This window comes from Ixodes scapularis, unplaced genomic scaffold (assembly GCF_016920785.2).
Source record: "Ixodes scapularis isolate PalLabHiFi unplaced genomic scaffold, ASM1692078v2 PGA_scaffold1__304_contigs__length_218370807, whole genome shotgun sequence".
In the NCBI taxonomy this organism is placed as follows: domain Eukaryota; kingdom Metazoa; phylum Arthropoda; class Arachnida; order Ixodida; family Ixodidae; genus Ixodes; species Ixodes scapularis.
In genome coordinates this window covers 31,416,458-31,441,850 of record NW_024609846.1, presented here as the reverse complement: position 1 = coordinate 31,441,850, position 25,393 = coordinate 31,416,458, and the positions used below count along the sequence as shown (strand labels likewise).

Genomic DNA, 25,393 nt, shown 5'->3' with positions numbered 1-25,393 from the left:
GTGCGACCAATCTGGCCGCCCTACAAGGAAGAGCCTCAGACTACACTCTGTCTTTTGTACGGTGTTTTAACAGAGGTAGCGCGGCTGCGTAACGTGAGGGCGTCCGCTCTGTTGTACGATCGTTTACAGTTTCTGGAGTCTGGACTTCGAACACGTGATATGGGCATGGGAAACGCCGCCGGGTATGGGCGTACCAACCGGGGGGGGGGGGGGGGCGGGGGGGGGGTCAAGAGGGGCACCTGCCTTCCCCCCCCCCCCACCAGTTCTCAGAGTGGGGGGGGGGGGGGGGCAAGGCATGTGTTTTGCCCCCCTTGAAACAGCCGCCTCTGGGCAGGGCAAACACTAGCCGGCGACGCCACAGGGATACACAAGGGTACCACCTTCGGCCCTGGTAGAGGGTGTCTGGTTTGCCCCCCCCCCCCCCCCCCCCCCCCCCACACACACACACACACACACACTTATAAACAAGTTGGTGCGCCATTGCCACTGGGTCAACAAGAGGCCCGTGTACTCTTCCCCGCATGCCGTGAGACTCGAGCGCGCCTTGCCCAACGTCATCTCAACGTGATGCACAGATTGGACTACAGCGTCGAGAGGAGGATGACGTGGCGCATACGCCCGGTCAGTGCTCCGGCGCTGAACAAAGGTGCGCTGCCGTTTTGTGATCGGTATTCTATTAAGCCGGGGTCACACTGTTTATACCATCGTACAAAAGACAGTCTGCAATCACGAGTCACCGCAATATCCGGGGTTCGAATGCCGCGTGCCAAGTGCCTCCTTGGACTCATTGCTATGCGGCCTTCGAAGCACACGGAACTCGCGGTGACTCGCGTTCCGATCTGCATGCAGACTGTCTTTTGTATGATGTATAAGCAATGCGACTCCGGCTTTGATCCTCTCCACGTGCTTTGTGGGCTTTGCGTATCTGGCTAGCGTTGGTACGGGCGACAGTAGTGAAACAGCTAACAATGTAATGGTAACCAAAGAAAAATAGCCGCAGTGCCAAACCAGAAAGGCGGGATTAATGTATTACAAGTGTCCGCGCAAGCCATTTGTTATTTGTTCGTTCCGAATCTTGACGTACCCTCCAATTTGGAACCTCCCTGAAGCCCCAGAAAGAGTGAGAGAGAGCTTGCCGCTCTGGAGCTTCCAGGAGGTTCTTCCTGCCAGCTTCAAGTGTTCCTCCCTGCTGAAAGAGCCTTTCAGCGTAACGACTGAGACTTCGAGCGGTTCCCTTCTCAAATACCACGCGGCTTCGATCGCATCCGTGATCTGTACGGGTTGAGGTCATCTAGTTCATGCGTACTTGCGTGTGGCCTTGGATCCAATTGTGTCCGTCGGGAATCCCATGGCGCCTCCCGTGCCGTAGTTGGTGGGCACGCTGGTGCTCCCCGCGGTACTGGCGTTCAGCAGCAGCAGTCGCTCTTCCTCCTCTAGCCCCATGCCGGCGGCGCTGCTGGCCCCTGCGTACAAAGTTCGCGAGGTTTAGTCCCCTATACCCATACTTCAAGCGCACCTGCCCAACAGCACCTGGACTGAAGGCCTCCGCACCGCCTCCGCACTGTCAATCATTACAGTCAGATCGATCGAGGCGTTTGATTGGGCACGAGTGCTGTGGCAGTGTTCGGCTGGGGCTCGTGCACAATCAGCGCGTCGATGGTCGGGCTCGGGTCCAATAGCCGACTCTGATGGCGTTTCATAGAGGGAGAGGAAACCACGCGGAGGGTTTCATTATTCTAGGTGGTGTTGACCTGCCCCGCTTGTAAGCGGTGGGCATTGCGCATGCGCAGCAGTTTGTTTTTCGAAGGGTGTGTGCGGTATTCGGCTGTTCGACGGCCAACGCCATTAAAAACCTAAGGTGGTCTCATCATTGAGGAATGTACTGACGTACACATATTCGAAAAAAAAAAAAAATCCTCGACATTTGGGGAAAACTAAAAAAATATTTACACCGTTAAGCCGACCTACATAATCGTCTTCTGCCGAACAGAAAACCGGTGCCCAGGGTCTTCCCTCCATTCCCTCTGGCACTCTTCTCTCCTCCTATCCACGCAGGAGCGGGTATCTGAGTTAAAACTTTGGATTGGGCTAGTTGGTTCATTGTAATGCAAAAACTAAAAAGCGCAAAAAAAAAAAAAAAAAAAAAAAAAACACGGACGAAGAAGAGGCATATACAACGCCAGTAGCGCCAGTCCGTGTTGTGTGTATCTCTTCTTCGACCGCGATTTTTTCTTTTTTTTTTTTTTTGGGGGGGGGGAGGGGGGTGGGGGGGGGGGGGTATCTGAGCTACTTTCCGCAGAAAGTAGGGGGGGGGGGGGACTTCCTTTTTCTCGAATGGAAAGGAGGAATGGCGGGAGAGTTTCCCCTTTTTGCTTGTAAGGGTGTAAACTCACGACTGTTGACTGCTCCACCGCGTTATGCACTCGACAATATTAAGACACCCATTTGCAAGTGAGCTTCGTCGGATTTACGCAGGCTACAAGTATATGCTTTGTTCGTGTCAATATTACACATGGAGCGTAATATCTTGAAGTTCAAGGAATGTATCTTCAAATTAGAAGTAAATTAACGTCAACGGTTATTCAACATAGTCGCTAAAACAACACCCCATAAAGCTATCTAAAGCGAGTGACACCCTTTTTCGTCGCAGCACGCTTTTCCACATTCTTTTTGCAACACACGCACAAAAAAATGAAAGGTGCTCCATGCAACAGAACTCTATTGTTTGATTAGAAGGGTGCCACAAGCTCTGGCAAACGCAACGGCAGTGTTCTGATTTTTCGGTGTTCGCCCGCGCGCTGCATTTGAACGGCACGCTAAAGAATCCCAGAGTACAGACCCAACGGCGCTCCCGACTCTTCGTATAGACCACGGTGGTATTAGCGGCGAGATGTTTCGGTGGCGCCCTCCTATCGTTCCCCCTTGTGACGTCATTACATCGCAAACAACAAGTTCTACGGTGTTTGTAAATAGCATGGTGGAAGCTTGAAATCATTGCGCTCTCAAAGGAACACTGCCAACACCGTCAAAATTAGAGTTCCTTCATTCCTCTTATTTCCGTCGATGGTATACCCTTTCCGACGTCATAGTCAGCTTTTGGGCCAATCGTGGAAGGCCGACCACAGCGACGCTTTCGGTCGCGCACGTCGCCAATAGACCGATCTTACTAAACGTTCGGCGCATGCGTGACGCCGCCATAACTTTAGTTCACGGGAGGCAGACGGCCGTGCATGCAAGGTCTCGTGCCGTCTCGTGCTCCGCACGCGCAAAGCTCCAGCAAGGTCGTCGCACGTGCAGAAAGACTAAAGTTCCCTCGATGCATTGCGGCAGCGTTGGCGTAGTCAAACTGACTGGTGAGGTCGGTCTATTTCAGTATAGCATTCTCTACCGCCGTAACTACGACCACGGGACATGGCTTCTATTTGTTCCGCCACAACTACAGCGAGAAATCATTCAAGCTCATCATGACGACCCTGCGGCCGGGCACTTAGCATTCTCCAAAACTTATTTTGAAATCCACCGGAACTACTTTTGGACTGCCATGACCCGCACCATCAGCAAATACGTTCGAGCATGTCACCAATGCCAAACAAAGAAATCCCGCACCACTAAGCCGTCGGGACTTTTACAACCTCTTGTTATTTATTTATTTATTTATTTCAAAATTCTGTTGACCCCTTTTGGGGTCATTACAGGAGAGGGTAAAAAAATGTACGGTAATAAACAGCAGCAGCAAAACGAGAACACCGCATACATCACAGGTGAGTGTAGAAATATACAGAAATAAACAGCAGCAGGAAAACGAGAAACACCGCATCAACAAGTATAATTTGCAATCATATTACAAGGACAACAATATTAAAGTAGCAAACGGCATGCACCACTCAATAGTAACAATGAACAAACTAGTACTGCAAGCGCTTCAATTATTTAAAAACTTTTTAGGGAAACTTGAGTTCACAATTTCCTGCGGTAGAAGGTTCCATTCATCTATTGTTTTAGGAAAGAGAGAATAGTGAAATACATTAACTTTATTTTGAAAAGGCTGGATCATTTTAGAATGGCTATTTCTTAGAATTCGAGTTATACGGGGTTTCAAATACAGGGTGTAGTCAATGTTGAAAAGACCATGATACATCATAAAAATGTACTTTGGTCTAGCATTCCTGCGCCGCTCGGAAAGATCTATAAGGTCAAGCTGTTTTAACATGCCAGTAACCAGGGCTGTAAAAGTTACTTAAAAAATGTACCTAAGATACAGTTACAGTTACTCATACGAAAAGGCACTTAGGTACGCACCTAGGTACACATCGCGACACTGTTAGCGCGAACACGACACCGGCGCATTTTCGCATTTTACTTCTAAATGGTATTAGCGAGCACGACATTTTATCGCTTACATTATAGAACTCAATGAGCTCTTTCCGTAGCAATAATAACTTGGATGGCATCCCTTGGTTTCAAAGAGAAAAACTGGAAAAACCAGCGATCGCTTGTTCGCGCTAACAGTGTCGCGCTCTGTACTTACTTAAAGATGTACAGTGCTAATCACACTTGTCTATAACGCGCGAGCGAGCGGTTTTCTCCGGGGAGCGCTAGACTGGTGGCATTCGCGGAACTAAGCTAGTCACGTGGCGCAACGTGGAACGGCCCGCTCGAGCTTGATAACCGATAAAAGTAAAGTGCTTTATGATATCTTTTTTTGTTTTTGTTTTTTGATGACGAAATCGTTGATACGCCTTCATGCTTTAGTCTGTTTATTGTTCGGGCAATGAATGACGTTTGTAAAAAGCGTGCGAGCAGCCTTCCGCGTTCGCCGCCAGCTGATTGAGCGGGCAGGACGACACCCCTCGAGCGGGCCGTTCCATGTTGCACCACGTGACTAGCCTAGTTTTTGTGAATGCCACCAGTCTAGTGCTCCCCGGAGAAAGCCGCACGCTCGCGCGTTATAGACAAGTGTGATTAGCACTGTACCTAAGCACAGGTACAGTTACTTTAAAGATACTGTCTTTATTTATTTTCCCCAAATTTGTCAAAATACATTGGAAGTAAGGCTTTTTATACTAAGGATACACTCAAAAACGAGTTCGATCAATGTGCTTTATTGGTGTCAATGCGATGTCCACATCGGTGTTGAGTCCTTACGTGTCTTGTCCTCACGCTCCAATTGGTTCACCGAGGCCACAGCTTCCACTGTTTACCATGTCACACCAAAACCGCCGAAACTCGCTCATTGAAGTTCTTGCCCTCAGAGCCGGTGCTGACGCCAACGGGCCGAGAAGACGTCGGCCGCATGAAGAAATACATGAGTCGAGTGCATATGCACCTAACCTTCGCGATGACGAGCGAAAGGCTTCAAGCTTCCTCGTTTTATTTTTTCTTTCGTTAGTCAGAAGAAAAATTAGTTTTTTTTTTTTCTTTCGGAACTTTTTTAGTTTGGATAAATGCAAAATTTGAGTACGATTTATTGAGTGGAAACTGTATTATATACGCAACGTTACATTACTTTACGATTGTAATTATAATTTATATTGTATTTATGGCAGAACAGTGTGACCACCAGGACAAGATGCGGACAACAAAAACGGCGCACATCGTTCAAGTTATTGTATAGCTGTCAGAGGAACTTCAAACACGCAATGAAGTCGATTTCGGTTTGAAATGAAGGAAGCAGGCCGCTATTTTCCCTAAACGGAGTTCCAAAGCGATTAAATAAATTGGTGTCGCTAGAACGGCATCGCTAATCCACCGTTCGCTCAAATGAACACCTACATTCACTAGAGTGTGTCGTTCGATGAAACATCATAGGCGGCGCTTCGTTCGCTAAACATCGTTCGATCAAGTCAGTGCCTCCGATGTTGTACCCAACTTAACGTTAATCACGGCACATGGTAGTGTGTTAATATTTCGAGATTTATAGTTTTTACCATTTTGACGAAGTGAAAAGAAAAATACCTGTAAAAAGTAGCTTCACTTAGTTACAAGTTACTGGAAAATGTACCTAAAATACAAATACAGATACCGAGAAATTAAAGTACCTATAGGTTTGTACCTCAGGTACAACTTAAGTACCTATAGATACCGATTCCCCGTTACTTGTACCTAGGTACTTTACAACCCTGCCAGTAACAGAGTCGGTTCGTTAGTATCTGGAGAGTATATACCGAGCTGAAAGTCTTTGTACATTCTCTAATTTCTGAATGTGATTTTTCTGATGGGTGTCCCATATTACATTGGCGTACTCTAATACTGGTCGTATGACTGTTTTGTAGACCATCAGCTTGGCACTCATGGTCGCATACCTAAAATTCCTCTTCAAGAATCCTAATGTGCGCTTAGCAGAACAGCAGATGTTGTTGACGTGGCTCCCCCATTTCAAGCTATTTTCAATTGTTACACCCAGATATTTATAGCTATTCACTTCTCCTAAAGGAGACCCGTTAACTGTATATACATAAGGGAGAATATTTTTCTTATTTGATACCCTTAGAAGTACAGTTTTGTCAATATTAATGACCATCCCCCATTCTTGGCACCAAGACCCAATTTTCTGTAGAGCGCTGTCCAGATTAGTTTGATTCTCGCTAGCTTTGATATCTGTGTAAAGGAGACAGTCATCGGCAAATAATCGTGCCGTAATAGAATCATCAATGGCTTGCGCAATGTCATTAACATATATTAAAAATAAAACTGGGCCCAAAACGGAGCCCTGTGGGACTCCCGATACTGATGCTACTTATTTCAACAAATTGTCTTCTTTCCTTAAGATATGCACTTATCCAATTAATCAATTCTGAGCTGACTCCAATTAATTAAAGTTTTTTTTTGTGAAATGTTTATGTTGGACTCGATCCAAAGCCTTTGACATATCTAGAAATATCGCGTCAGTTTGTCCCCCGACATCAATATATTTGCAAAAGTTGTGAATGTATTCACTTAATTGGGTAACCGTTGAAAGTTTTCGTCTAAAGCCGTGCTGTTTTTTATAGAGAAGGTTATTGTTTTCTAAGTGGTCGTATAATGATTTTGAGACAGTGTGTTCCATTATTTTACAGCCGGTACTCGTCAGTGATATTGGCCTATATATAATTAGTCAGGGATAATTTGTTGCCAGCTTTAAAAATAGGCACCACTTTAGCGTATCGCCAGTCCCACATGATCGACCGTTTCAACGCGTCGGCATAGACTTTCTCGGCCCCCTTCCTCGATCGACCATGACCATGACCAAATGGATTATCGCAGCCATCGACCACCTGACGCAACACGCCGAAGCCAAGTGCGTTCAAGCCGCTAATGCCAAAGAAGCCGCCCACTTCTTTTGACACAGCATTTTGTTACGTCACGGGGCTCTCCAGCAGATCATCACCGATCGAGGCATCCCGTTCGTTTCAAACCTCCTCAAAGACGTTTTGCGCCTCACATCAACCGTTCACAGCGTCAAAACTGCATATCACCCTCAAACCAATGGACTAACCGAACGCCCGAATCACATAGCGCGGACATGATCTCTATGTATATTTCATAGGACCATACTAATTGGGACACCGTCCTTCATACGCTTACAATACCACCCGTCAGGCTACTATACGGCTTTTGTATGTCCGTGAGCCACTCACCCCACTTGACACAATCCTACCTTATATTGGGGATAACCCGGTTGAGCATTATACAGCACACGTAATATGCCGGGCAGAGGACGCCCGTCAACCAGAGGTCGGCATTTTAGGTCGCCCTCACTCACCCTCACCCTCACAGCCACACTCACCTAAGCCCCTCACTCACCCTCACCTTCACAGCTACACTCACCTTCAGCCCCTCACTCACCCTCACAGTCACACTCACCTTCAGCCCTTCACTCACCCTCACTGAACCTCACGGCCCTCACGCACTCACCGCCCTCACGGCCCTCACGGCCCTCACCGTCCTCACGGTCATGCCCCTCACTCACTCATGGCCCTCACGACACTCACCGCCCTCACGCCACTCACCGCCCTCACGGCCCTCACCGCCATCACGGCCCTCACGGCCCTCACGCCACTCACCGCCCTCAAGGCCCTCACCGCCCTCACGGCCCTCACGGCCCTCACCGCCCTCACGCACTCACAGCCCTCACAGCCCTCACGCCACTCACCGCCCTCACCGCCCTCACGGCCCTCACGGCCCTCACGTCACTCACCGCCCTCACGCCACTCACCGCCCTCACGCCCCTCACCGCCCATGCGGCCCTCACACCCCTCACGCCCCTCACGCACTCATGGCCCTCACGCCACTCAGGCCAGCTTCAGATGGGGCAATTTCGCTCAGAAACTACGTCGCAACACCAGCAACACGGGCCGCCCGCGATCACACGCAGCAACCAATTGCTGCAATTTGCCATCGTCATCATAAAATTTTATTTTTCTTGTACTATTTAGACAGAATTATGCGTTATAAACGTGTTTTATGCATGTAAACCTCGTTAAGAATACTAATGCACCTTTCTGAAACAGTTTATTTCCAAAAAGAACGATCGATTTCAAACCAGAACCAAGTCATTCGGTGTCACCATCACCGGCACGAGGTATCACGTGAAAATATTGCGTCCCTGATCGGATGCGGCCCCTTCAAACGTATTCGAATTGCTCCGAGTTGCTTGCTTATTTCGAGCCGGACCCGATTTCAGCAATTCGTGTCGACCTAGGGAAAGCTAGAGAACAACCCGTCATTAACACCAAAATTGCTGAGAAAGATGCTCGATCTGAAGGGGGCCTCACGCACTCACCGCCCTCACGGCCCTCACGCCTCTCATGCCACTCACTGTCCTCACGCACTCATGGCCTTCACACCCCTCACGCACTCACCGCCCTCACACCACTCGCGCACTCATGGCCCTCACGCCACTCACCGCCCTCACGCCACTCACCGCCCTCACGCCCCTCACGCACTCATGACCCTCACCGCCCTCACCGCCCTCACGGCCCTCACCGCCCTCACAGCCCTCACGGCCCTCACCGCCCTCACAGCCCTCACTCACCCTCACACTCATGAATTTTCCTGGTTCAAAAACTCACTCACCCTCACCTCACCTGTGAAGATGAGGGTGAGTGAGGGTGAGTGAGGGCCCTCATGAGTGAGGTTTGCCGAGGTATGCCGTCAACTCGCCCGCATTCACACCTTCCAGTCTCAGCGCAGCAGCAACAATTACGCCACGTTGACCTTTATCCCCCGGCCCATTACAACGTTGGAGACGAGGTTCTTTTGCGGACCCCTTCACGCGCCCCCGGTCTCTGTGAGAAACTTATCAAGCGCTTGGTAGGCCCATTCCCTGTTCTGCGCCAACTCTCGCTAACCAACTATAGGTAGCCCCACTTTCGTCGCCTCGAGATCACCGCTCCAAATCAAGCGACATTGTGCATATCGCCCGTATGAAGCCATACTACCGCCAAGAAAATTAACCCTACCCCAAGTGCCGGATGGCCGGCCCTTTCGACGGCGGGGGGACATTGTTGGGAAAGAAATGGAGGACAAAGAAGAAGTCCCACGCTGGTTAACTGGGCGTGCGCAGTCTCTCCCCCGGAGGACATTGATAACGGTCGCACAGCATTGTATTCATACATCCTCACATTAAATACACCTATATTTTCAGGCTCACTATATATATTTCTACTTGCATGTTTTATTTTTATCAATTAAAGATGATTGTTTTATTTTGGTAATCAACCACGTGACTCCGCCTGAGCTTATACTGCGTTTCCCCGTCTTGAGCACACGTGCCAACTCTGACTGGCCTTAACAAAAACAAATTCTTCGCACCTCGTTATAGAGCTTCAGCGACCACAGCGTAAAGGGCTACATAATGGGGATATACGCCAGAAAAAGAAAACGAGGACAAAAAGATAGGTGCGTTTTTTTTTTGCGTATAGTAGTATTACTGTTATGATTCAGAACCAACTCTCTACTCTCCATGCGAGTGAGACAAAGGGTGTATTACTCGAAATAAGGGTGCAGATAGGGTGTAGTCAGGGATGTAAACTTGCCCTGGCTGTCGACAACGGCGAAGGCACATATCTAGAACTTTTCTTCTCAGCCAAAACACACAAAACCAACTGTCGGCTACGCGTAGTAGTATCGGAATATGGAACCTGGCGAAAATCGGTCGCCGTAATCTTAAAAAAAGAAAAAAAAAAAGAGAAAAAAGTAACGTTTTGTTAATCGACGATTTGTTTCAGGTAAAAAACTCAGAAACAGATAATAGACTTTTTGAAACGATGTCCGAACCAAAACTTTATGGCCTGTTCCGTACACTTTAAAGGGGCGATGCAACAAATTTTTGCACTTTGCGCAAATACCGCTTAAAACGGATCCCTGACGTTAATGACCTATGAAATACGCGTTCGTTTTTCACCCCAGGCAATAAAAGTTCCAGAAAAAAATGGAAAGAAAAACCGAGCGCGTTCACCCCCTTAACTCGCAGCCAGAACAAGCGGCCACGTGATCTGGAGCCGATTAAATGCCGCCAATGTTGATCATAGCCACGCGCTGGGGTTGGCAAAGCACAGGACACGCGCTGGGTTCCAGACATTGTTATGGCTCGGCTATTGTCGTCGTTGTAGCGATTAGACACGGGCCACTACCCGCATGCATGTCGAGGCATCGATTGTCACGAGCCCAGATCGAATGCGTACGCAGTCTTTGCGTCCACTGTGTGAGCAGCATTTGAATATCGTCCCCGCAAAGTTCGATGACGCATTCCCGGGGATCGTACTGCTGCCATTGTCCCCACAGCTCCGTCATCAAATTTCGCGAAGGAGCAAAAGGCGGCTCTGGAAGGAGAGACTGAAAGAAAAGCTCCGCTTTCATCCCTTGAATTCCGCCGCGACGAAGACGCTTCTCGGTCAGTGGTGTTGCGTTCGAGTATCCTTGGGTCCCACTAGTGCCAGGAAGCTGGTGTAAAGTAAGAAATATTCCTACCCAATGTCGTTGCACAGCCCCTTTAAAGGGGTCACGAAACGATTTTCCTACATCTTCCTCCTTAGCTTTAATCCTCAACTCAAATGCGAATTGTGAAATCACGTGGTCGTGACATTCCTTCGGCACCGGTGCGATGACTGCTAGCTTCCACCGTGCTTTTTATGCACACCATAGAACTTGTCATTCCCCAGTGACAATAGGTTCCGTTAGGGCACTCATTGGCCACGAACGCGAATCCAAATATTCGTCGACGGATTGATTGTTGACGACCGCATACGTCCAAGTGACGCAGTTCTCGTGTTCAATGCGTGAGCTGGGCTCTGCTGACGTCAGTTTGGCGCCGGTGACGCGCTTTTGGAACCGCGGATGCATCATAGTGAAAAGGCGGAGGGCTTTCAAAGGCAAGAAGGTACAAAATAGTTCGCTATATTTTCAAATGCTCGTACCGAAAAGCTGGCTTTTGACTTTCAAGCCTCTTTCTTTTGGCCAACTAAACGATATGCGATTAGTAAAGTCCCGGCCAATTTAAAATCATTCATCCCAACCCAAAATTCGTTTCATGGCCCCTTTAAGGATCTCTACAATTCGATGCCGCACTCGGAGCTTTTAGTGTGTGTTGAAGACTGTATTGACGACTACGGATACGTCGCTTTTCAAAATCTGTGGTCCAGGGGTGAGCGACTTCTCAGAGCTTTTAGCCTTTTACTTAAACTCCACGTTTTTGGCTTGGAATGGAGACACTTCCATTCAGAGGCATGGCGTCTGTATTGACTCCCGCTTAGCTCCCGTGTTAAGCAACTTCTACATCGCGTTCTGACAGAGTTTGATTTAAGAAACTTGAAGGCTCTAGGGTAAAGATATTTAGGTTTGTAGATGACGTTTTAGTACTTCTATACTGTAACTCAGAGCGTTTTGGTGATAACATTTCTGGTGTCCTGGCCACTTCTAGTGAATGGCTGGAACCGCTCATTCTCCGCACTAACTACCGGTAGACGGTTCGTAAGAATGGACCTTTTCCAAATACCGACGGCACCAGGCGGTGGCTGCACGAACTAAAAATCGAGGAAGTGACCTACCTGCGCTACCAATCGATACTGGGAGCTACGCTACCAGTTGCTTCGCTCTCTGAGCTGCGTCGCGTGCCCAACGCGACTTTAAAGAGGGAAATCCGTAGCGTCCCCCCATACGTCGTGTTTTTCTTTCCGTCCACTTTCTTTTTTTGAGTAACACAATTTTATATATGCTGCAATTAAGTGTTCTACTCGTCGATCTACAGCCTCATTCCGAATTTCCTCGATTTTTCGTGCCGACTTCCACCGCTTGGCATCGGGCGCTCGCGCGTGCGCAGAAAGCTTCCCGGAAAAGGTCCATTGTAGACCTCAGGCTCGACTGCCATCCCTCACACATGTGTTGGCTTTACGAACCTGGAGGCAACAAACCCTTTTTACCGTTTTCATCAGCCCATTCTAAACTGGTGAAAAGCAGGATCATCAACATTGATTTAAGCAGGGTTTAAGATAGGCAGCGCCGTGACCGGATTGTGTACTCGTCTGCTTGCGAGTACCCCCGATCTGCGACAGATGGCGCTGCGGCGAGAGGGAAAAAATCGGAATCGGATTTGCATGGAACTTTATGGAAGAGTGCGCAAAATAAACTGAGAGCACGACAGTTCTCTATTGAAAATCCACGAGAAACCATTTCCGTCAGTTTAGCCGGTCGCCACCGGTCGCCCACCTGGAGTGAGAGTTCTCGGTGCTCCACATAGATGGCGCCACAGAAAAAGAGAAAACCGAGGGGTACACAGTCCGGTCGCTCATTTGGCTCTCGTTTACCCACCTGTCTATCTTACACCCTGGTTTTAAGAATGCTCTACATAAATCCTGCTTGCACTTGGTCAAGGATAGCTTTAAAAATCAAGTATTAAGACTCATGGCCGCAGTCTACCCATCGCACCAGCTGACTGCGGTCGTAGAGAATGTGTTGAAGAAAATACACATTGAAAACAATAAAAAAGCTAACAGAAAAAAACATCCAGAAATATCGCAGTATTACCATACCTACACAAAGCTTCACATAATCTGAAGAAAGTGGGACGTTGAGTCGGTGTTCATATGGTGTTCTCAGCTCCGGGCAAACTTTCTAGGATGTGCATACAAGTGAATTCTGATGAAAGCGAAGAATACGCGTGCACTAAGAAACACCCAAACAAGTTTGTATCATGCGTTGTGGAAGTGGTGTATTCGATCCCCCCTTCGTGCGGCAGCAGATACACTGCAGGGCAGGCAGGACGCAGTCTTAATGAGTGGTTAAGACAGCACAGGTACAATGTGACAAACTGTGTCGGGGCAACTTGGGGTGCACTGCCGCGACTGCGGATGTAATTCAGCCTTTGAATGATGCACGGTCATCAGTCGACAAAAGGACAAGCTCACGCGTGAGATTATAGAAGCGCGCGATATCGGACAAGTGGGGTCAGGATATGTTAGTGCTCCGTCACTTGCCTCGTCGGTAAAGAAGAGCATGTTTCTTTGTAGAACGGAGAACAGCAGTGCGCGCAGATGTCTCTATAAGAACACGTGTCGTCCTTCGTAAATTCTTTTGCTTTTTGTTCGGGCAACTGTTTTATTTATATGCGTTATCAGATCCAATAAAGGTCATGTTGTAAGTCAGCGCCGTGTTTGTCTTTCGTCTTCTACCCTGTCCTTGTCCTGCCCTGTTTTTTAGCCGTTAAATTGACATTAATGAAAATTTTTGTTTTTCACCGATTTCTAATTTCGAGACTGCGTCAGTTTTGTTCGGAAAAAAAAAAAATATCTTTTTTTTTTTTTTTTTTTTTTTTTTTTTTTTTTGCGAACGTAATTTTTTGTTGTGGTGACTGGAACGAGAAGTCACGATAAGCCCGACAAAGGTGATCGTCAGGTCGCACCGTGATCTCGCCTACTCCGTGCATGTGGGCACGCGGACTCTGTGGCATCGTGCACGTGTCAGTTTTGGGATGACATCATCGGTCCACGGCTGGGCTTTTCACTCTAGCCCTGTCTCACATACCGGGGGGAAGGGGACTATCTGGTCGCGCAATCCGTCTCCGAATTTCTTCTCTGCAATAGAAATAGCGTAAAACATTTTCCGCTCCATCAAACGGGAAACTTTCTCCACCAAATTTAGTGAACAAATTATCGGCTAAATTCAGCGGGAAATTTTTTGAATAAGTTTAGGGGGAATTTAGTTTCGCGTGATGTTATGCTGCCACGTTAACGTCAAAGAGTCACGTCATGTCATGGCGTCACGTTACGTCGGAGTGTCAGGTGAACTCCGTTTACTAAATTTAGTGGGAAATAAGTCCGCTAGATCTAAACGAGCAGTGTAACAGTGTGTTGTAAAGACTGAAAGACAAGGCCTGCGCTTGACGTCATCGTTAGTGGATTCCCGCCCCAAGCTACAGACACGCTGAAACTCGACGAGAGGCGCCGCAAAGCGACACACGCGTGCGTCTTGGCCGTATACCTCGGCAAACCTCACTCATGAGGGCCCTCACTCGCCCTCACTCACCCTTATCTTCACAGGTGAGCTGAGGGTGAGTGAGTTTCCGAACCAGGAAAATTCACGAGAGTGAGGATGAGTGAGGGCCGTGAGGGCTGTGAGGGCTGTGAGGACTGTGAGGACCGTGAGTGCGTGAGGGCCGTGAGGGCGGTGAGTGCGTGAGGGGTGTAAGGGCCATGAGTGCGTGAAGGGCGTGAGGGCGGTGAGTGTGTGAGTGGCATGAGTGCGTGAGGGGCGAAAAAGAAATAGTCAGACAGAAAGAAGAACGGGTCAGAATGAGAGAAGATGCAAGACAGGCAGCTAAGGAGGCGCAAGAAACGGCTGACAGAGAAGCTCACAGATTCCAACAAGAACAGGCGGTGCTGCAGATGCGTGTTCAGTTGCGAGGAAACAAAAGTTCACCTCGAGATGAGAGAGAGAGAGAAAAAACTTTTAATAAACAATCCGTTTGGCTCTTCCGAGACGAGAGGAGCCCTCATTCCAGGGCCCTTGTATGAGGATCCGCAGGATACTGGCAATGGAGAAAACCCAGGGAGGTAAACATGTTATCGTAGCCTTCATAAATTAATCCCACCGTTTAATGACAAAAGGGACGACCTAGATGCTTACATCCGACGTTTCGAGCGAGTGGCGACCAGTCAGGAATGACCCCAAGAAAAGTGGGCGATGTCTTTGAGTCTCTGCCTCACCGGTGAGGCCTTAACGGTCGTTGGAAGGATGACACCCGAAGAGTCATTGGACTATTCAAAAGTAAAGCTTAGCCTGCTTCAGCGGTTTCGCTACAACAGAAGGCTACCGGGAAAAATTTCGGCAAAGCAAGCCGGAAGAGTCAGAAACCGGGAGAAAATTTGCAGCTCGGCTCCTCGGTTATTTCGACCGATGGCTCGAGACGGGTGAGACCATTAAGACATTTGAAGGGCTCAGAGATCGCATGGTCGCAGAGCAGTTCTTAAGAAGATGTAGCACAAACCCGTCTATATTTTTGAAGGAGAGAGACTGCAATACCCTCGAGGGTTTGGCAGTAACTGCAGACCACTTTTTGGAAGCGCAGGGCCAAACTAGCTTGTCTAGCTCGAAAGAAGAGGACCTAAGCCATAAGAGTGGAGGTCGTAATAAAGAGGGTAGTCGACTGAAAGTTCCCACCAAGGGAGTGAGCCGATGTTTCCTCTGCAACAAGCCTGGACATAAAGCCGCAGAATGCTGGACCAGTTCCAGAGCTCAACACGGATCTGCGTGCTGGAGGTGCGGCAAGCCGGGACACAAATCAGATGCGTGTAACTGGAAGCCAGAAGATAAAGGTAGCAAGACTCCTCAGGCATCCTGTATGTTGACAATCGCTGACAGCGAAAATCCAGAAGAGACATACATCGTACTGAGAAACGGAGAACAGATACCGATAGTAAATGCGGCACTCGTAAAGGCTCCACGGTTCCTGGTAGATAATATGCCAGTGGTGAGGGGAGAAGTGTGCGGTCGTCCGGTCACCGTACTGAGAGACAGCGGCTGCAACAAGGTTGTGGTAAAAAGAGATCTGGTTCCCGATGATAAGTTAACCGGTGTCTCTAGCCCGGTTTTCCTACTTGATAGTACTGTAAAGTACCTGCCAGAGGCAGAGATAGAGGTGAGAACTCCGTAGTTTACGGGCAGTCTAACAGCCAAGTGCATGGACAACCCGTTGTACGATTTGGTGTTAGGAAATGTTCATGGGGTGAGAGGAATTGGTGATCCCGATGAAGAATGGAATGACGAGGGAAGAGTAAGCGGGTCTCAACTGAACGAAGAGAGAGAGACATCCAAGGGGACGTCAGGAAAAAGTGACACTGGCGAAGGACTCGTTCTTGACGAGAGTGGGTAAGAAGGCTGTGACGTCTTGGTGCCGGAGATTAATTCTGCGGGAGCGCTGAAGAGAGTAGCCGGCAAGGAAAAAAATTCCCAACTACCAGTTATGACGCTCGAACCGACGGGAATTGACCACAACAAGTTGAAACTATCTCAACGTAATGACGAATCGTTGAAGAAATGCTTTGCTGCCGTCGGCAAAAAGTATATCTCGGGAAAATCACACGAGTCTGAATTCGTGTTGCGTAATGAAATCCTCTTCAGGAGGTACAAGACGCCGGCACACAAGCAATGGGAACAACTAGTTGTTCCAATAGATTTCCGAACCATCGTACTGAAATTGGCGCACGAAGGAATCATGTCCGGACATCAGGGAACTAAGAAGACCACTGATCGCATCCAGGAGGAGTTCTACTGGCTTGGAATTGCAATGGACATCAAGCGATTCGTGAAGTCGTGCGACATGTACCAGAGAACAATTCCTAAGCACATGGTGCCGAGAGCACCCCTTGGAACCATGCCGATCATCGACACTCCCTTCCAAAGAGCCGGCATTGACATCGTCGGACCTATCGCGCCTAGTTCAGAGACGGGCAACAGGTATATACTGACAATGGTTGACTTCGCTACCAGATACCCAGATGCTGTCGCTCTGAAAAGCATCGACACAGTAGAGGTAGCGGAGGGCCTACTGCAAATGTTTTCCCGAGTAGGCCTGCCACGAGAAATTGTCAGTGACCGGGGATCATGCTTCACGTCGGCTCTCATGAAGGAGATCAGTCGGCTATTGTCGCTCAGACTGCTGACGACCACCCCCTACCATCCAATGTGTAATGGGCTGGTTGAACGATTTAATGGGACTCTAAAACAAATGATCAAGAGAATGTGCCAGGAGAAACCGCGAAGCTGGGATAGATTTCTCACCCCGTTGCTTTTCGCATACAGGGAAGTGCCGCAGAGCAGCCTGGGGTTCTCCCCGTTTGACCTTCTTTATGGAAGGTATGTTCGCGGTCCTATGGCGGTTCTGAGGGAACTCTGGACCAACGAGAACATCGACCCGGAGACCAAGACAACATACGAATATATGGTTGATCTGCGCAAGAGACTTGAAGAGACCTGTAAAGCCGCCCACGAGGAACTCAAGAAGGCCCAACGGACACAAAAGGAACACTACGACAAGAAGAGTCGAGCGCGCCAACTACGAGAAGGCGACAGAGTACTGATCTTGTTACCGACAGACAGGAACAAGTTGATTCTACAATGGAAGGGTCCATTCCGGGTAGTTGAGAAGAGGAATGACGTGGATTACGTCATAGACCTTGGTCAGAAAACGACCGTGTTTCACATTAATATTTTGAAGAGATACCAGGAGAGAGAAGTTCTTGGAGCTCCCGGGCAAGTCTTGGCTGGTATGGCTGTGGAAGAGGATCCCGAAGAACAGGAGGTCCCTCATGTCGGTCTTCACAAGCTTCAAGATCACAAGGACGTTCAGTTCTCAGAAGAGATGACCGAGTTCCAAACTAACGATGCAATGAAGCTGCTGGAAGAGTTCCAGGACGTATTTTCAGATCTTCCCGGTCAAACCAGGCTCATAAAATGCCAGTTGAAACTGAAGACAGATACACCAATCCAAGTGCGACAATACCCCATTCCCTTTGCGCTACAGGAAGAGGTAGAAAAGAAGATCGGCGATATGTTACGCCAAGGCATAATCGAGAAGTGCGACTCGGCCTACAACTCGCATGTAGTTGTAGTAAGGAAGAAGGATAAATCAACACGTTTATGCATAGATTTCCGCCAACTGAATAAGGTTCTGGAAACCGATTGCGAACCGATTCCTCGAGTCGACATGATGGTCGCTGAACTAAGCACTAAACGATACTTTTCTAAATTTGACTTCGCCAAGGGATATTGGCAAGTACCTATGACCGAAGGATCAAAGGATGCGACCGCTTTTTCAACAATGTCGGGACTGTATCAGTTCAGGTTCATGCAGTTCGGCATAAAAACAGCCCCAGCAGTGTTCACACGATTAATGAGGAAAGTTCTCGAAGATGTACCAAACGTACATCATTACTTTCACGACGTCCTAATATCAACCGACACTTGGGAGGAGCATATGAAGACAATGAGCCTATACTTGACTAAGGTGAAGGAAGCTGGACTCACCGTCAAGCCAAAGAAAACAGAGATCGGGTTTTCAAGAATAACTTTTCTTGGCCACAAAGTCGGACAGGGGACTTTCGAGCCCCTAACAGAGACGCTAGATAAAATTCAAGGCGCAACAAGACCAAGGATTTATTTATTTATTTATTGATCCTTTGGGAGGGAGGATGGCACAAGGCCGCTGGGGGGGTAAGGGGGTTGAGGGAGGGGGGGGGGGGGGGGAGTGTCTGGTTTTTTTCGAAATTGGCATCAGTCCCGCCGTCTTTGGTCTTCGGTGTCTTCTGCAGCGCCTAAGTCATGCAGGCCATCCTGGAGCAATCGAAAGGAAAGAGTAAGTCAGCCTACACCATCCTGGTCAGACCGCTAACGCTACCAAAAGTGGCGAGAAGGTGTCTATTGGCTGGTTGATCGAAGAGGTGTTGAACGAGGGTTGCATGGTCGGAATGAGGGATGTGTACGATCGTGTCCCGGCCGGTCGTGAATGCGGAGCAATCCCATATAAGATGAAGGAGGTCTGCTTTTGCTGTCTTCTGGCAGTGAGGGCAGCTTAGGGGAATATTGAGGTCGATAGGGAGCCATTTTTGAATAATATGTGGTGTGTATGCAGCGTTAGTCATGATTTTGTTAAGAAATACTTCTTGTGCGCGCGTGTATTTGTCGGTGGGGGAGAAAAGGGTTTCGGGTGTCGCCCGCTGGAGGCGATCCTTACTATCTTTGCGGATACGTGTGCGTAGATAGTGCAGAAAACTCCGAGGCGTCATCAAGGTCAAATAGGGATTTGCGAAGGGGATCTGTGAGGAGGGTGGGGTTGTAGTTACGTTGCTCCCACGTGCCTGTGTGGCGGCTGCATGTGCTGCAGCGTTTCCTCCTGGGACCCCGGTATGGGCTGGCGTCCAGAGGATCTGAACATCCGCGCCCAAGTCTTGAAGCATCCGAAGGCGTTTACGGATTTCAACAGCGGTAGCATCTTCGGTCGTTGGTGTTGACAGTTCTTCTAGAGCTGCGACGGAGTCCGTGTAGATTCGGTATGTACGCGTTAGCGTCTGTTCTCTTTGAAGATCAGGGAGGTTGGGAATCGAGCAGGTCCCTCCCCATATTGCTAATAGTTCAGCCTGCAGGGCGGTGCCTTGCGGTAGAGTGCATGTATGAGCGCCTGTGAGCTCTGGTCGGGAGGTGCAATGCCACGCTAGTCCGGCTCGGTCCGCCAAAAAACTGGCGTCAGTGTAAATGTGAACGTGTCCATTATTTTCAGCGTTGTGGTGCTGGTAGGCCATGCGGTTACGGAGGTCGGAGTTTTGTGTAGGTATCGCTTTGATGGGTTTTAGGCTGATGACGGGGCTATCCCACGGCGAAGCTTCATCAGGGCCGCTCCAGGCAACGTGACGCTGAAGGTCCCATGCTAGGGTGCTTCGCCCTTGTAAGGTATTTTCTAATCTAGAGGTAAATTGGCTACGTGCTTCAGCCATAATGACATCTATGGGAGGTATTGGCACCGTGGCCAAGAGCCTGTCGTTGCGTACGTGTTTGGGCAGACCGGCGATGGTGCGCAGCGTGGCCCTGTGCAGGCGTTCTATGTCTCGTAGCAGGGTTGGGGTGCAGTCGTAGGCTGGTGTACCGTATAGTATCCGGCCAACAGCCGTAGCACGCGCCAGTGTTTGACAAGATTGCTGCCGGGCTCCACCATATTTATTGGAGACCCGTCTAATGGTGTGTAGCAGTGGGGACCAGTGTTTGCGCAGATGTTTAGTCCACGCTTTAGGGCTATTACAGCTGGCAATCTGAATCCCTAGGATGCGAATCTGGCCATTGCTAGACTGGATGTCCTGCGAGCCGACGTGGAGGGTAATTCGGTGAGCGGGGTTCGTCACGTGCTTGCCATCTACACTGAGCAGTTCTGTTTTTTCCGGGGATAGCTGTAGACCTAGCTCCTCGAGAGTTTGCGAGACGCTGAGGACCGCCGCCTGTAGTTCGATCTGCATTGTTTGACTGTCCGGGTAATCCGCTGCTTCAGTCCAAATTGTAACATCGTCTGCATATATAGTAAAACGGGCAGCAGTGTCACGTTCCAGCCGCTGGGCCACCCGTGTCATTGCTAGATTAAACAGCAAAGGTCCGAGGATGGACCCCTGGGGGACCCCCCTATCCAAGAAATAGGTTTTCGCAGTCCATCCCGGGGCCTTTCCATTGAGTTGAATAGGTCGCTGTTGGAGGAACGAGCGAATCCAGTCTTGGGCACGTTGGCTTGGGTAGCGCTGCGCTAATTCTTGGAGTATGGCTTCCTGTGAAACGTTATCAAAAGCCTTACGCATGTCTAAGGCTAAGATATAGTCGGGAAGCGCTTTCCTACTTCGGCGGTTAATGACACGGCGTAAGAGCCACAGACAATTGTGCGTCCCCATGTTAGGCCGGAAACCTGCTTGAGCCGGGTGCAAGCCGGGTTGTACATATTCGAGGTAGTGTTGAATGCGGGTATGGATCATTCGCTCCATAAGTTTGCAAACGGTAGAAGTCAGGGATATGGGGCGCAAATTACTCGGTGTAGACGGGTCCTTTCCGGGTTTAGGGATTGGGTAGATCAAAGCTAGTTTAAGACTATCTGGGACTTGCGCAGATGCCCAGGATTCGTTGAGAATTTCAAGGAGCTGACGCAAAGCCGTTTCGCTCAGGTTGCGGAGTTCTTGCCAAGTTATACGGTCATGCCCCGGTGCTGAGCGAGCCTTCCCTTGTCTGAGAGCTGCCATGAGCTCGCCGAGAGAAAAAGGCCGTTCAAGAGGTTCATGTGGCGTTGAGATGGTGATTTCGGGGAGCGGTGGAGGGGGTTGGTTTGCGCGTGCGGAAAAAAAGTGCGAATAACCTGGTTTTCCACTGCGATGGGATCGTTTCGGAGAAAGAGTTCATCGAGAGGAGAGGCACCTTTCTTCCGCCCTAGCATAGAGCGTAAGATGCCCCAGAGATGTCGTAGGCCCGGTTCATGGCTGAGTTTAGAGCAGGTGTACTGCCAGCGTGATGTTTCGAGCTGGCATTGATATTGGATGAGGACCTTATAGTGGTCCTTTAGGCGCATGAGGTCTTTGTGTCGCTTGCCTCCGTGTCTGTACTTGATAGTAAGAGACTGTGCCCTTTTCCACAGGTTGGCGAGATGTGCATCTATGGGCCCAACCGTGTCGTCGCAAGTAATCTCTTCAGAGGCCGTGATTCTGGTCTGCTCTAGGAGGGAGGCGAAGGTCGAAAAATCGTTAAAATCTGTAGTAAGATGACTCCGAAAAAGTTCCCAATTTTTAATCCGGCGGATGATTTTTACTCTGAATTTCTTTCGGTTCAAAGTGATAAAGATTGGAAAATGATCGCTACCCCACGTGGCAGTCGCGAGCTCCCAGTGACGGATGAGTTTCGTTGTTGACAACGTGAGGTCGGGAGAGGTATCTTGTTGTTTAGCATGAAGGCCAATCCGCGTGTAGGTGCCCGGGATGTTCCCAATATCGAGTTCTGTGAGTTCAATAGCGTCAGCCAGAGTTTTACCTCTGGTGTCCGCGTTTGGGTACCCCCAGTGTTGATGGCGGGCGTTGAAGTCGCCGCCAATTAGAAGAGGGGTCCCGTTTGCGTGCACCTGCAAGTTCTTAAGCCACGCAAAGTCGTCGTCTGCATGCTTACCCGTAAAAGGGCGATAATAGACGGATGCAATGATGAGAGGTTGTTGTCCAGGAGGACGCACTTTAGCAGCAATGATCTCACGCACCTCTGTGCAAAGGTTTGGTAAGTCTAAGGCTGCAGCTGTGCAGTTAGCGCGTATTAAGAGCGCCGCTTGGCCCTTTGCTAACGGCTGCGAGTGTCCCTTGTATAAGTGCGTGATGGATGGTTTCTGGAATACTGTATAGCCAGGAAGCGTACAGCTGCCTCGAGTCTCCTGCAGTAAAATGGCCAGAGGTCGTAGTCGCCGTATGTTCTCGCGTAGCAAGGCTCCTGTCTGACCAAAGCTCCGGCAATTCCATTGTATACAGATCGGAGAGAAACCTATTGCGCTTCAGAAGGTCGCCGTCGTTTAAGCTCATCATTCATCGTTAAAAGATTTTTTTGGATTTCCGCTAGCATGTCTTGCATCTTTTTTTGAAGGACAGTGGTAACAGTATGGAATTCATCGCGGAGACTCCGTTCGAGACGATGATTCTCCGCTTGGCGCTCGCCCCGGATGATGTTGAGCACGCTCGTATACTTGGAGTGCTCGTCTAATAAAGGGATTGTAGGGGCCTGTTTTGAAGTTGTGTGGTGCGACTGAGAGCTTGCTGTGGTTTTTCTACCTCGAGAGCGGGAGCGACTGTGAGCCCGAGACCGGGACCCGGCACCGGGGGCTGGTTGTGTAGCTTTGTTCACGCCAGGCGCCGGTGTTGGGACGCCCATGACCTTGAGGTGGGCCAGCACCTGCTCCATTTGGTCATGCAGCCGTTTGTTTTCCTCATGAAGGCGCTTATTCTCTTGCCGCATGTCATTCATCATTTGAAGAATCTCAAGAGGTAGAGAGGATGCCGGCTTGGGGGGCGGCGGGCCACTGACTTCGGCCCATGTTACGTTACGTTTTTCAGGTGGGGCCCGCGGGGTTGGCGGCTTTGATTGGAGAAGTCGGCTAGGGCAGGCAGAATTTAGAGAGAGATGTCCAGGGACGCAACACGCGGCACAGAATGGTTCCTCGTCACATGACTCAGTGGTCGGGTGACGGCGTCCACAGTCCCTACACACAGTCTCCGCTGGGCAAAAACGTGCGATGTGGCCGAGGCCGTGGCAATTGTAGCAGGCGACTAGTTTGGGACGGTACGGATAGACGTGGACCACCTCAAAATCAAGTACCATCCTAGGTGGGAGCTCGGGAGCGTCGAAAGTGAGGAGGAGCATTCCTGTTTTCCCCAGTATTCGCATATCCAGAATGGTTGCACTCTCGCACCGCAGGTGCTGTTGTAGATACTCTAAGGTGTGCTCGGGGCGCACCCTGATAACACCCCGGCAACCGTAGGGACGGGTAGCAGGTGGACGTTCTATCTGAACCTCGTAAGTCTGAAATTGACCGTTAAGCTTACTGATTAGCCGAGAAAGTCCTAGGAGAGCTTGGGCATGCGCGTCATCTCTTACGGTGATTCGGATACTGTTTGCTCGAGTGTCGTAACGGTAGATAGCCATGAGGGCAATGTCTTGTGTGGGAGCTGTACTTTCAATAGCATGAGTTATGGCCTGTTTAGGCAAATCATGAACGTTTACTTTGTTGAGCGGTCTGACAGTCAGGATATGTGGAGGGCGACTCACCCTCTCCAGTCGTAGCTGCTCCGGCTTGGGCGGCTTGCGCTTCTTCGTCACGGTCTTCCATTTCTCGTCCTCCATCGTCACGGCGACGTTATCTTCAACAGCCATTTCAGCGTCCGGAAGCTGAAGAACCGGTGGCCTGAGCGTAGACGCAGTCGCTTGCGGGGCATCGGTCAGCATCGCAGAGGCATGGATCGCCTTCGAGGAGAAACAGTCGAAGCGGCGAGCCACTTGAAGCCGGTAGGTTTAGTCGACTAGGCGGGCTGTGCCCGGCGACAGGCGTAATGGTACTAGGCCTACCCAGGGCGCGGGAGGCCCAGAGCGGCTCGGGGGGAAAGGACGTCCGACTTGCCGATGCTGGAGCCGTCAGCGCTTCGGGGACCAGCCGGGTTTCTGGGGTGATAATTTCTCCAGTACCTTCTCCAGTCCAAGCTACAATTATATATAAATAGGATTCTTGAGAGCGATGAAAAGGTGACTAAACGCTGAGACACTTCGTCGTCGTCTCCCACCAAGGATTAAAACAAAAGTCCGATCCTTCCTGGGGCTAATCGGTTATTACCGGGAAGTCATTAACAATTACGCCGAGACAACGCTCGCTCTGACGGAGCTGACAAGGAAAAGAGCGGCCAGCAAGGTTATCTGGGAGGAAATACAGGAGAGGGCGTTCGAGCTACTGAAGAAACTCCTCTCCGATAAGCCGATTTGGAAATCTCCAGATCTGTCGAAGGAGTTTATTTTAAGAACAGACACGTCGGAAAGGTTTCTGGGCGCCGTACTAATGCACGAACATGAAGGGGTCTTGCCTCCGGTTGCGTATGCAAGCCGGAAGTTACTGCCACGAGAAGTCGCGTATTCCACCATTGAGCGTGAATGCCTAGCCCTCGTGTGGGCAGTGCCACAATTCCACATATTCTTGTTTGGCAAACGCTTCACTGTACAGAGCGACCACCAGCCGCTTGAATACATTCACTCTGCTAGGCATCTGAATAGTCGTGTATTGAGATGGAGTTTGTTACTCGCCGAGTACGATTTTAAAGTGACGTACATTAAGGGCTGCCAGAATGTTGGAGCTGACTATTTAAGTCGTTTGTAATGCGCCCACAGCTGTTACTGGTTTTGTTTTGGGGGGAGGTAATAGTTTACCTACGTATGAAACACGCTTCGTCGTTGTCGTGTGGATTGGTAACAATTGTTTGTTTTGACTACAGGTTTTATTTCTTTTGCTCAAAAGTTTTGGTAAACAATTGTCTTAAAAGGGGGGTAATTGTGATGATGTGGGAGAACCAACGATGAGGAAAACGACGCGCGTGAAAACTGTGAGTTCGACTGAGCAACGCTGTGGACTGACCAGAGGACGAGGAAGAAGGCGCAGTGAACGTGGGGAAGATGGAAATGCTTAAAAGACAAAGAAGTTCAAGGCAAGTGTATACGGAAGAAACGAAGACGACGACGAGAAGGGAAGAGAGAACACAAGCTCGTGACTCGTGAGAGAAGGGCGTTCACGACACGGAACCCGGCTCGACAGCGGTGGTCCCGGCAGCCAAGGAGGAGCCCGGACGGACGAGTCCAGGCCCATGGGGCTTTCACCCAAGCTCGCTGAGAAGCTTCC

At 49.6% G+C, this 25,393-nt stretch overlaps 2 protein-coding genes across 2 annotated transcripts in view; both read right to left on the bottom strand.

Annotated features, from left to right (window-relative positions):
- Nucleotides 1–25,393, bottom strand: part of LOC8052808 (ATP-dependent translocase ABCB1) — a 107,865-nt gene that overhangs the window by 79,286 nt on the left and 3,186 nt on the right. The window contains exon 2 of the mRNA XM_029975472.4: nt 1,307–1,463. Within this exon, the coding sequence (XP_029831332.2) occupies nt 1,307–1,443 (137 nt within the window). The 5' untranslated portion in view covers nt 1,444–1,463. The remainder of the gene's footprint in view (nt 1–1,306; nt 1,464–25,393) is intronic.
- LOC121835670 lies at nt 18,730–20,474 on the bottom strand. The gene has a single exon (XM_042290118.1). It carries the CDS (start codon nt 20,472–20,474, stop codon nt 18,837–18,839), a length of 1,638 nt encoding a protein of 545 aa, XP_042146052.1. The 3' UTR covers nt 18,730–18,836.

What these genes read in the sequence shown, in the direction of transcription:
- LOC121835670 (XM_042290118.1), bottom strand. Translation starts at nt 20,474, where the DNA reads ATGCAGATCGAACTACAGGCGGCGGTCCTCAGCGTCTCGCAAACTCTC.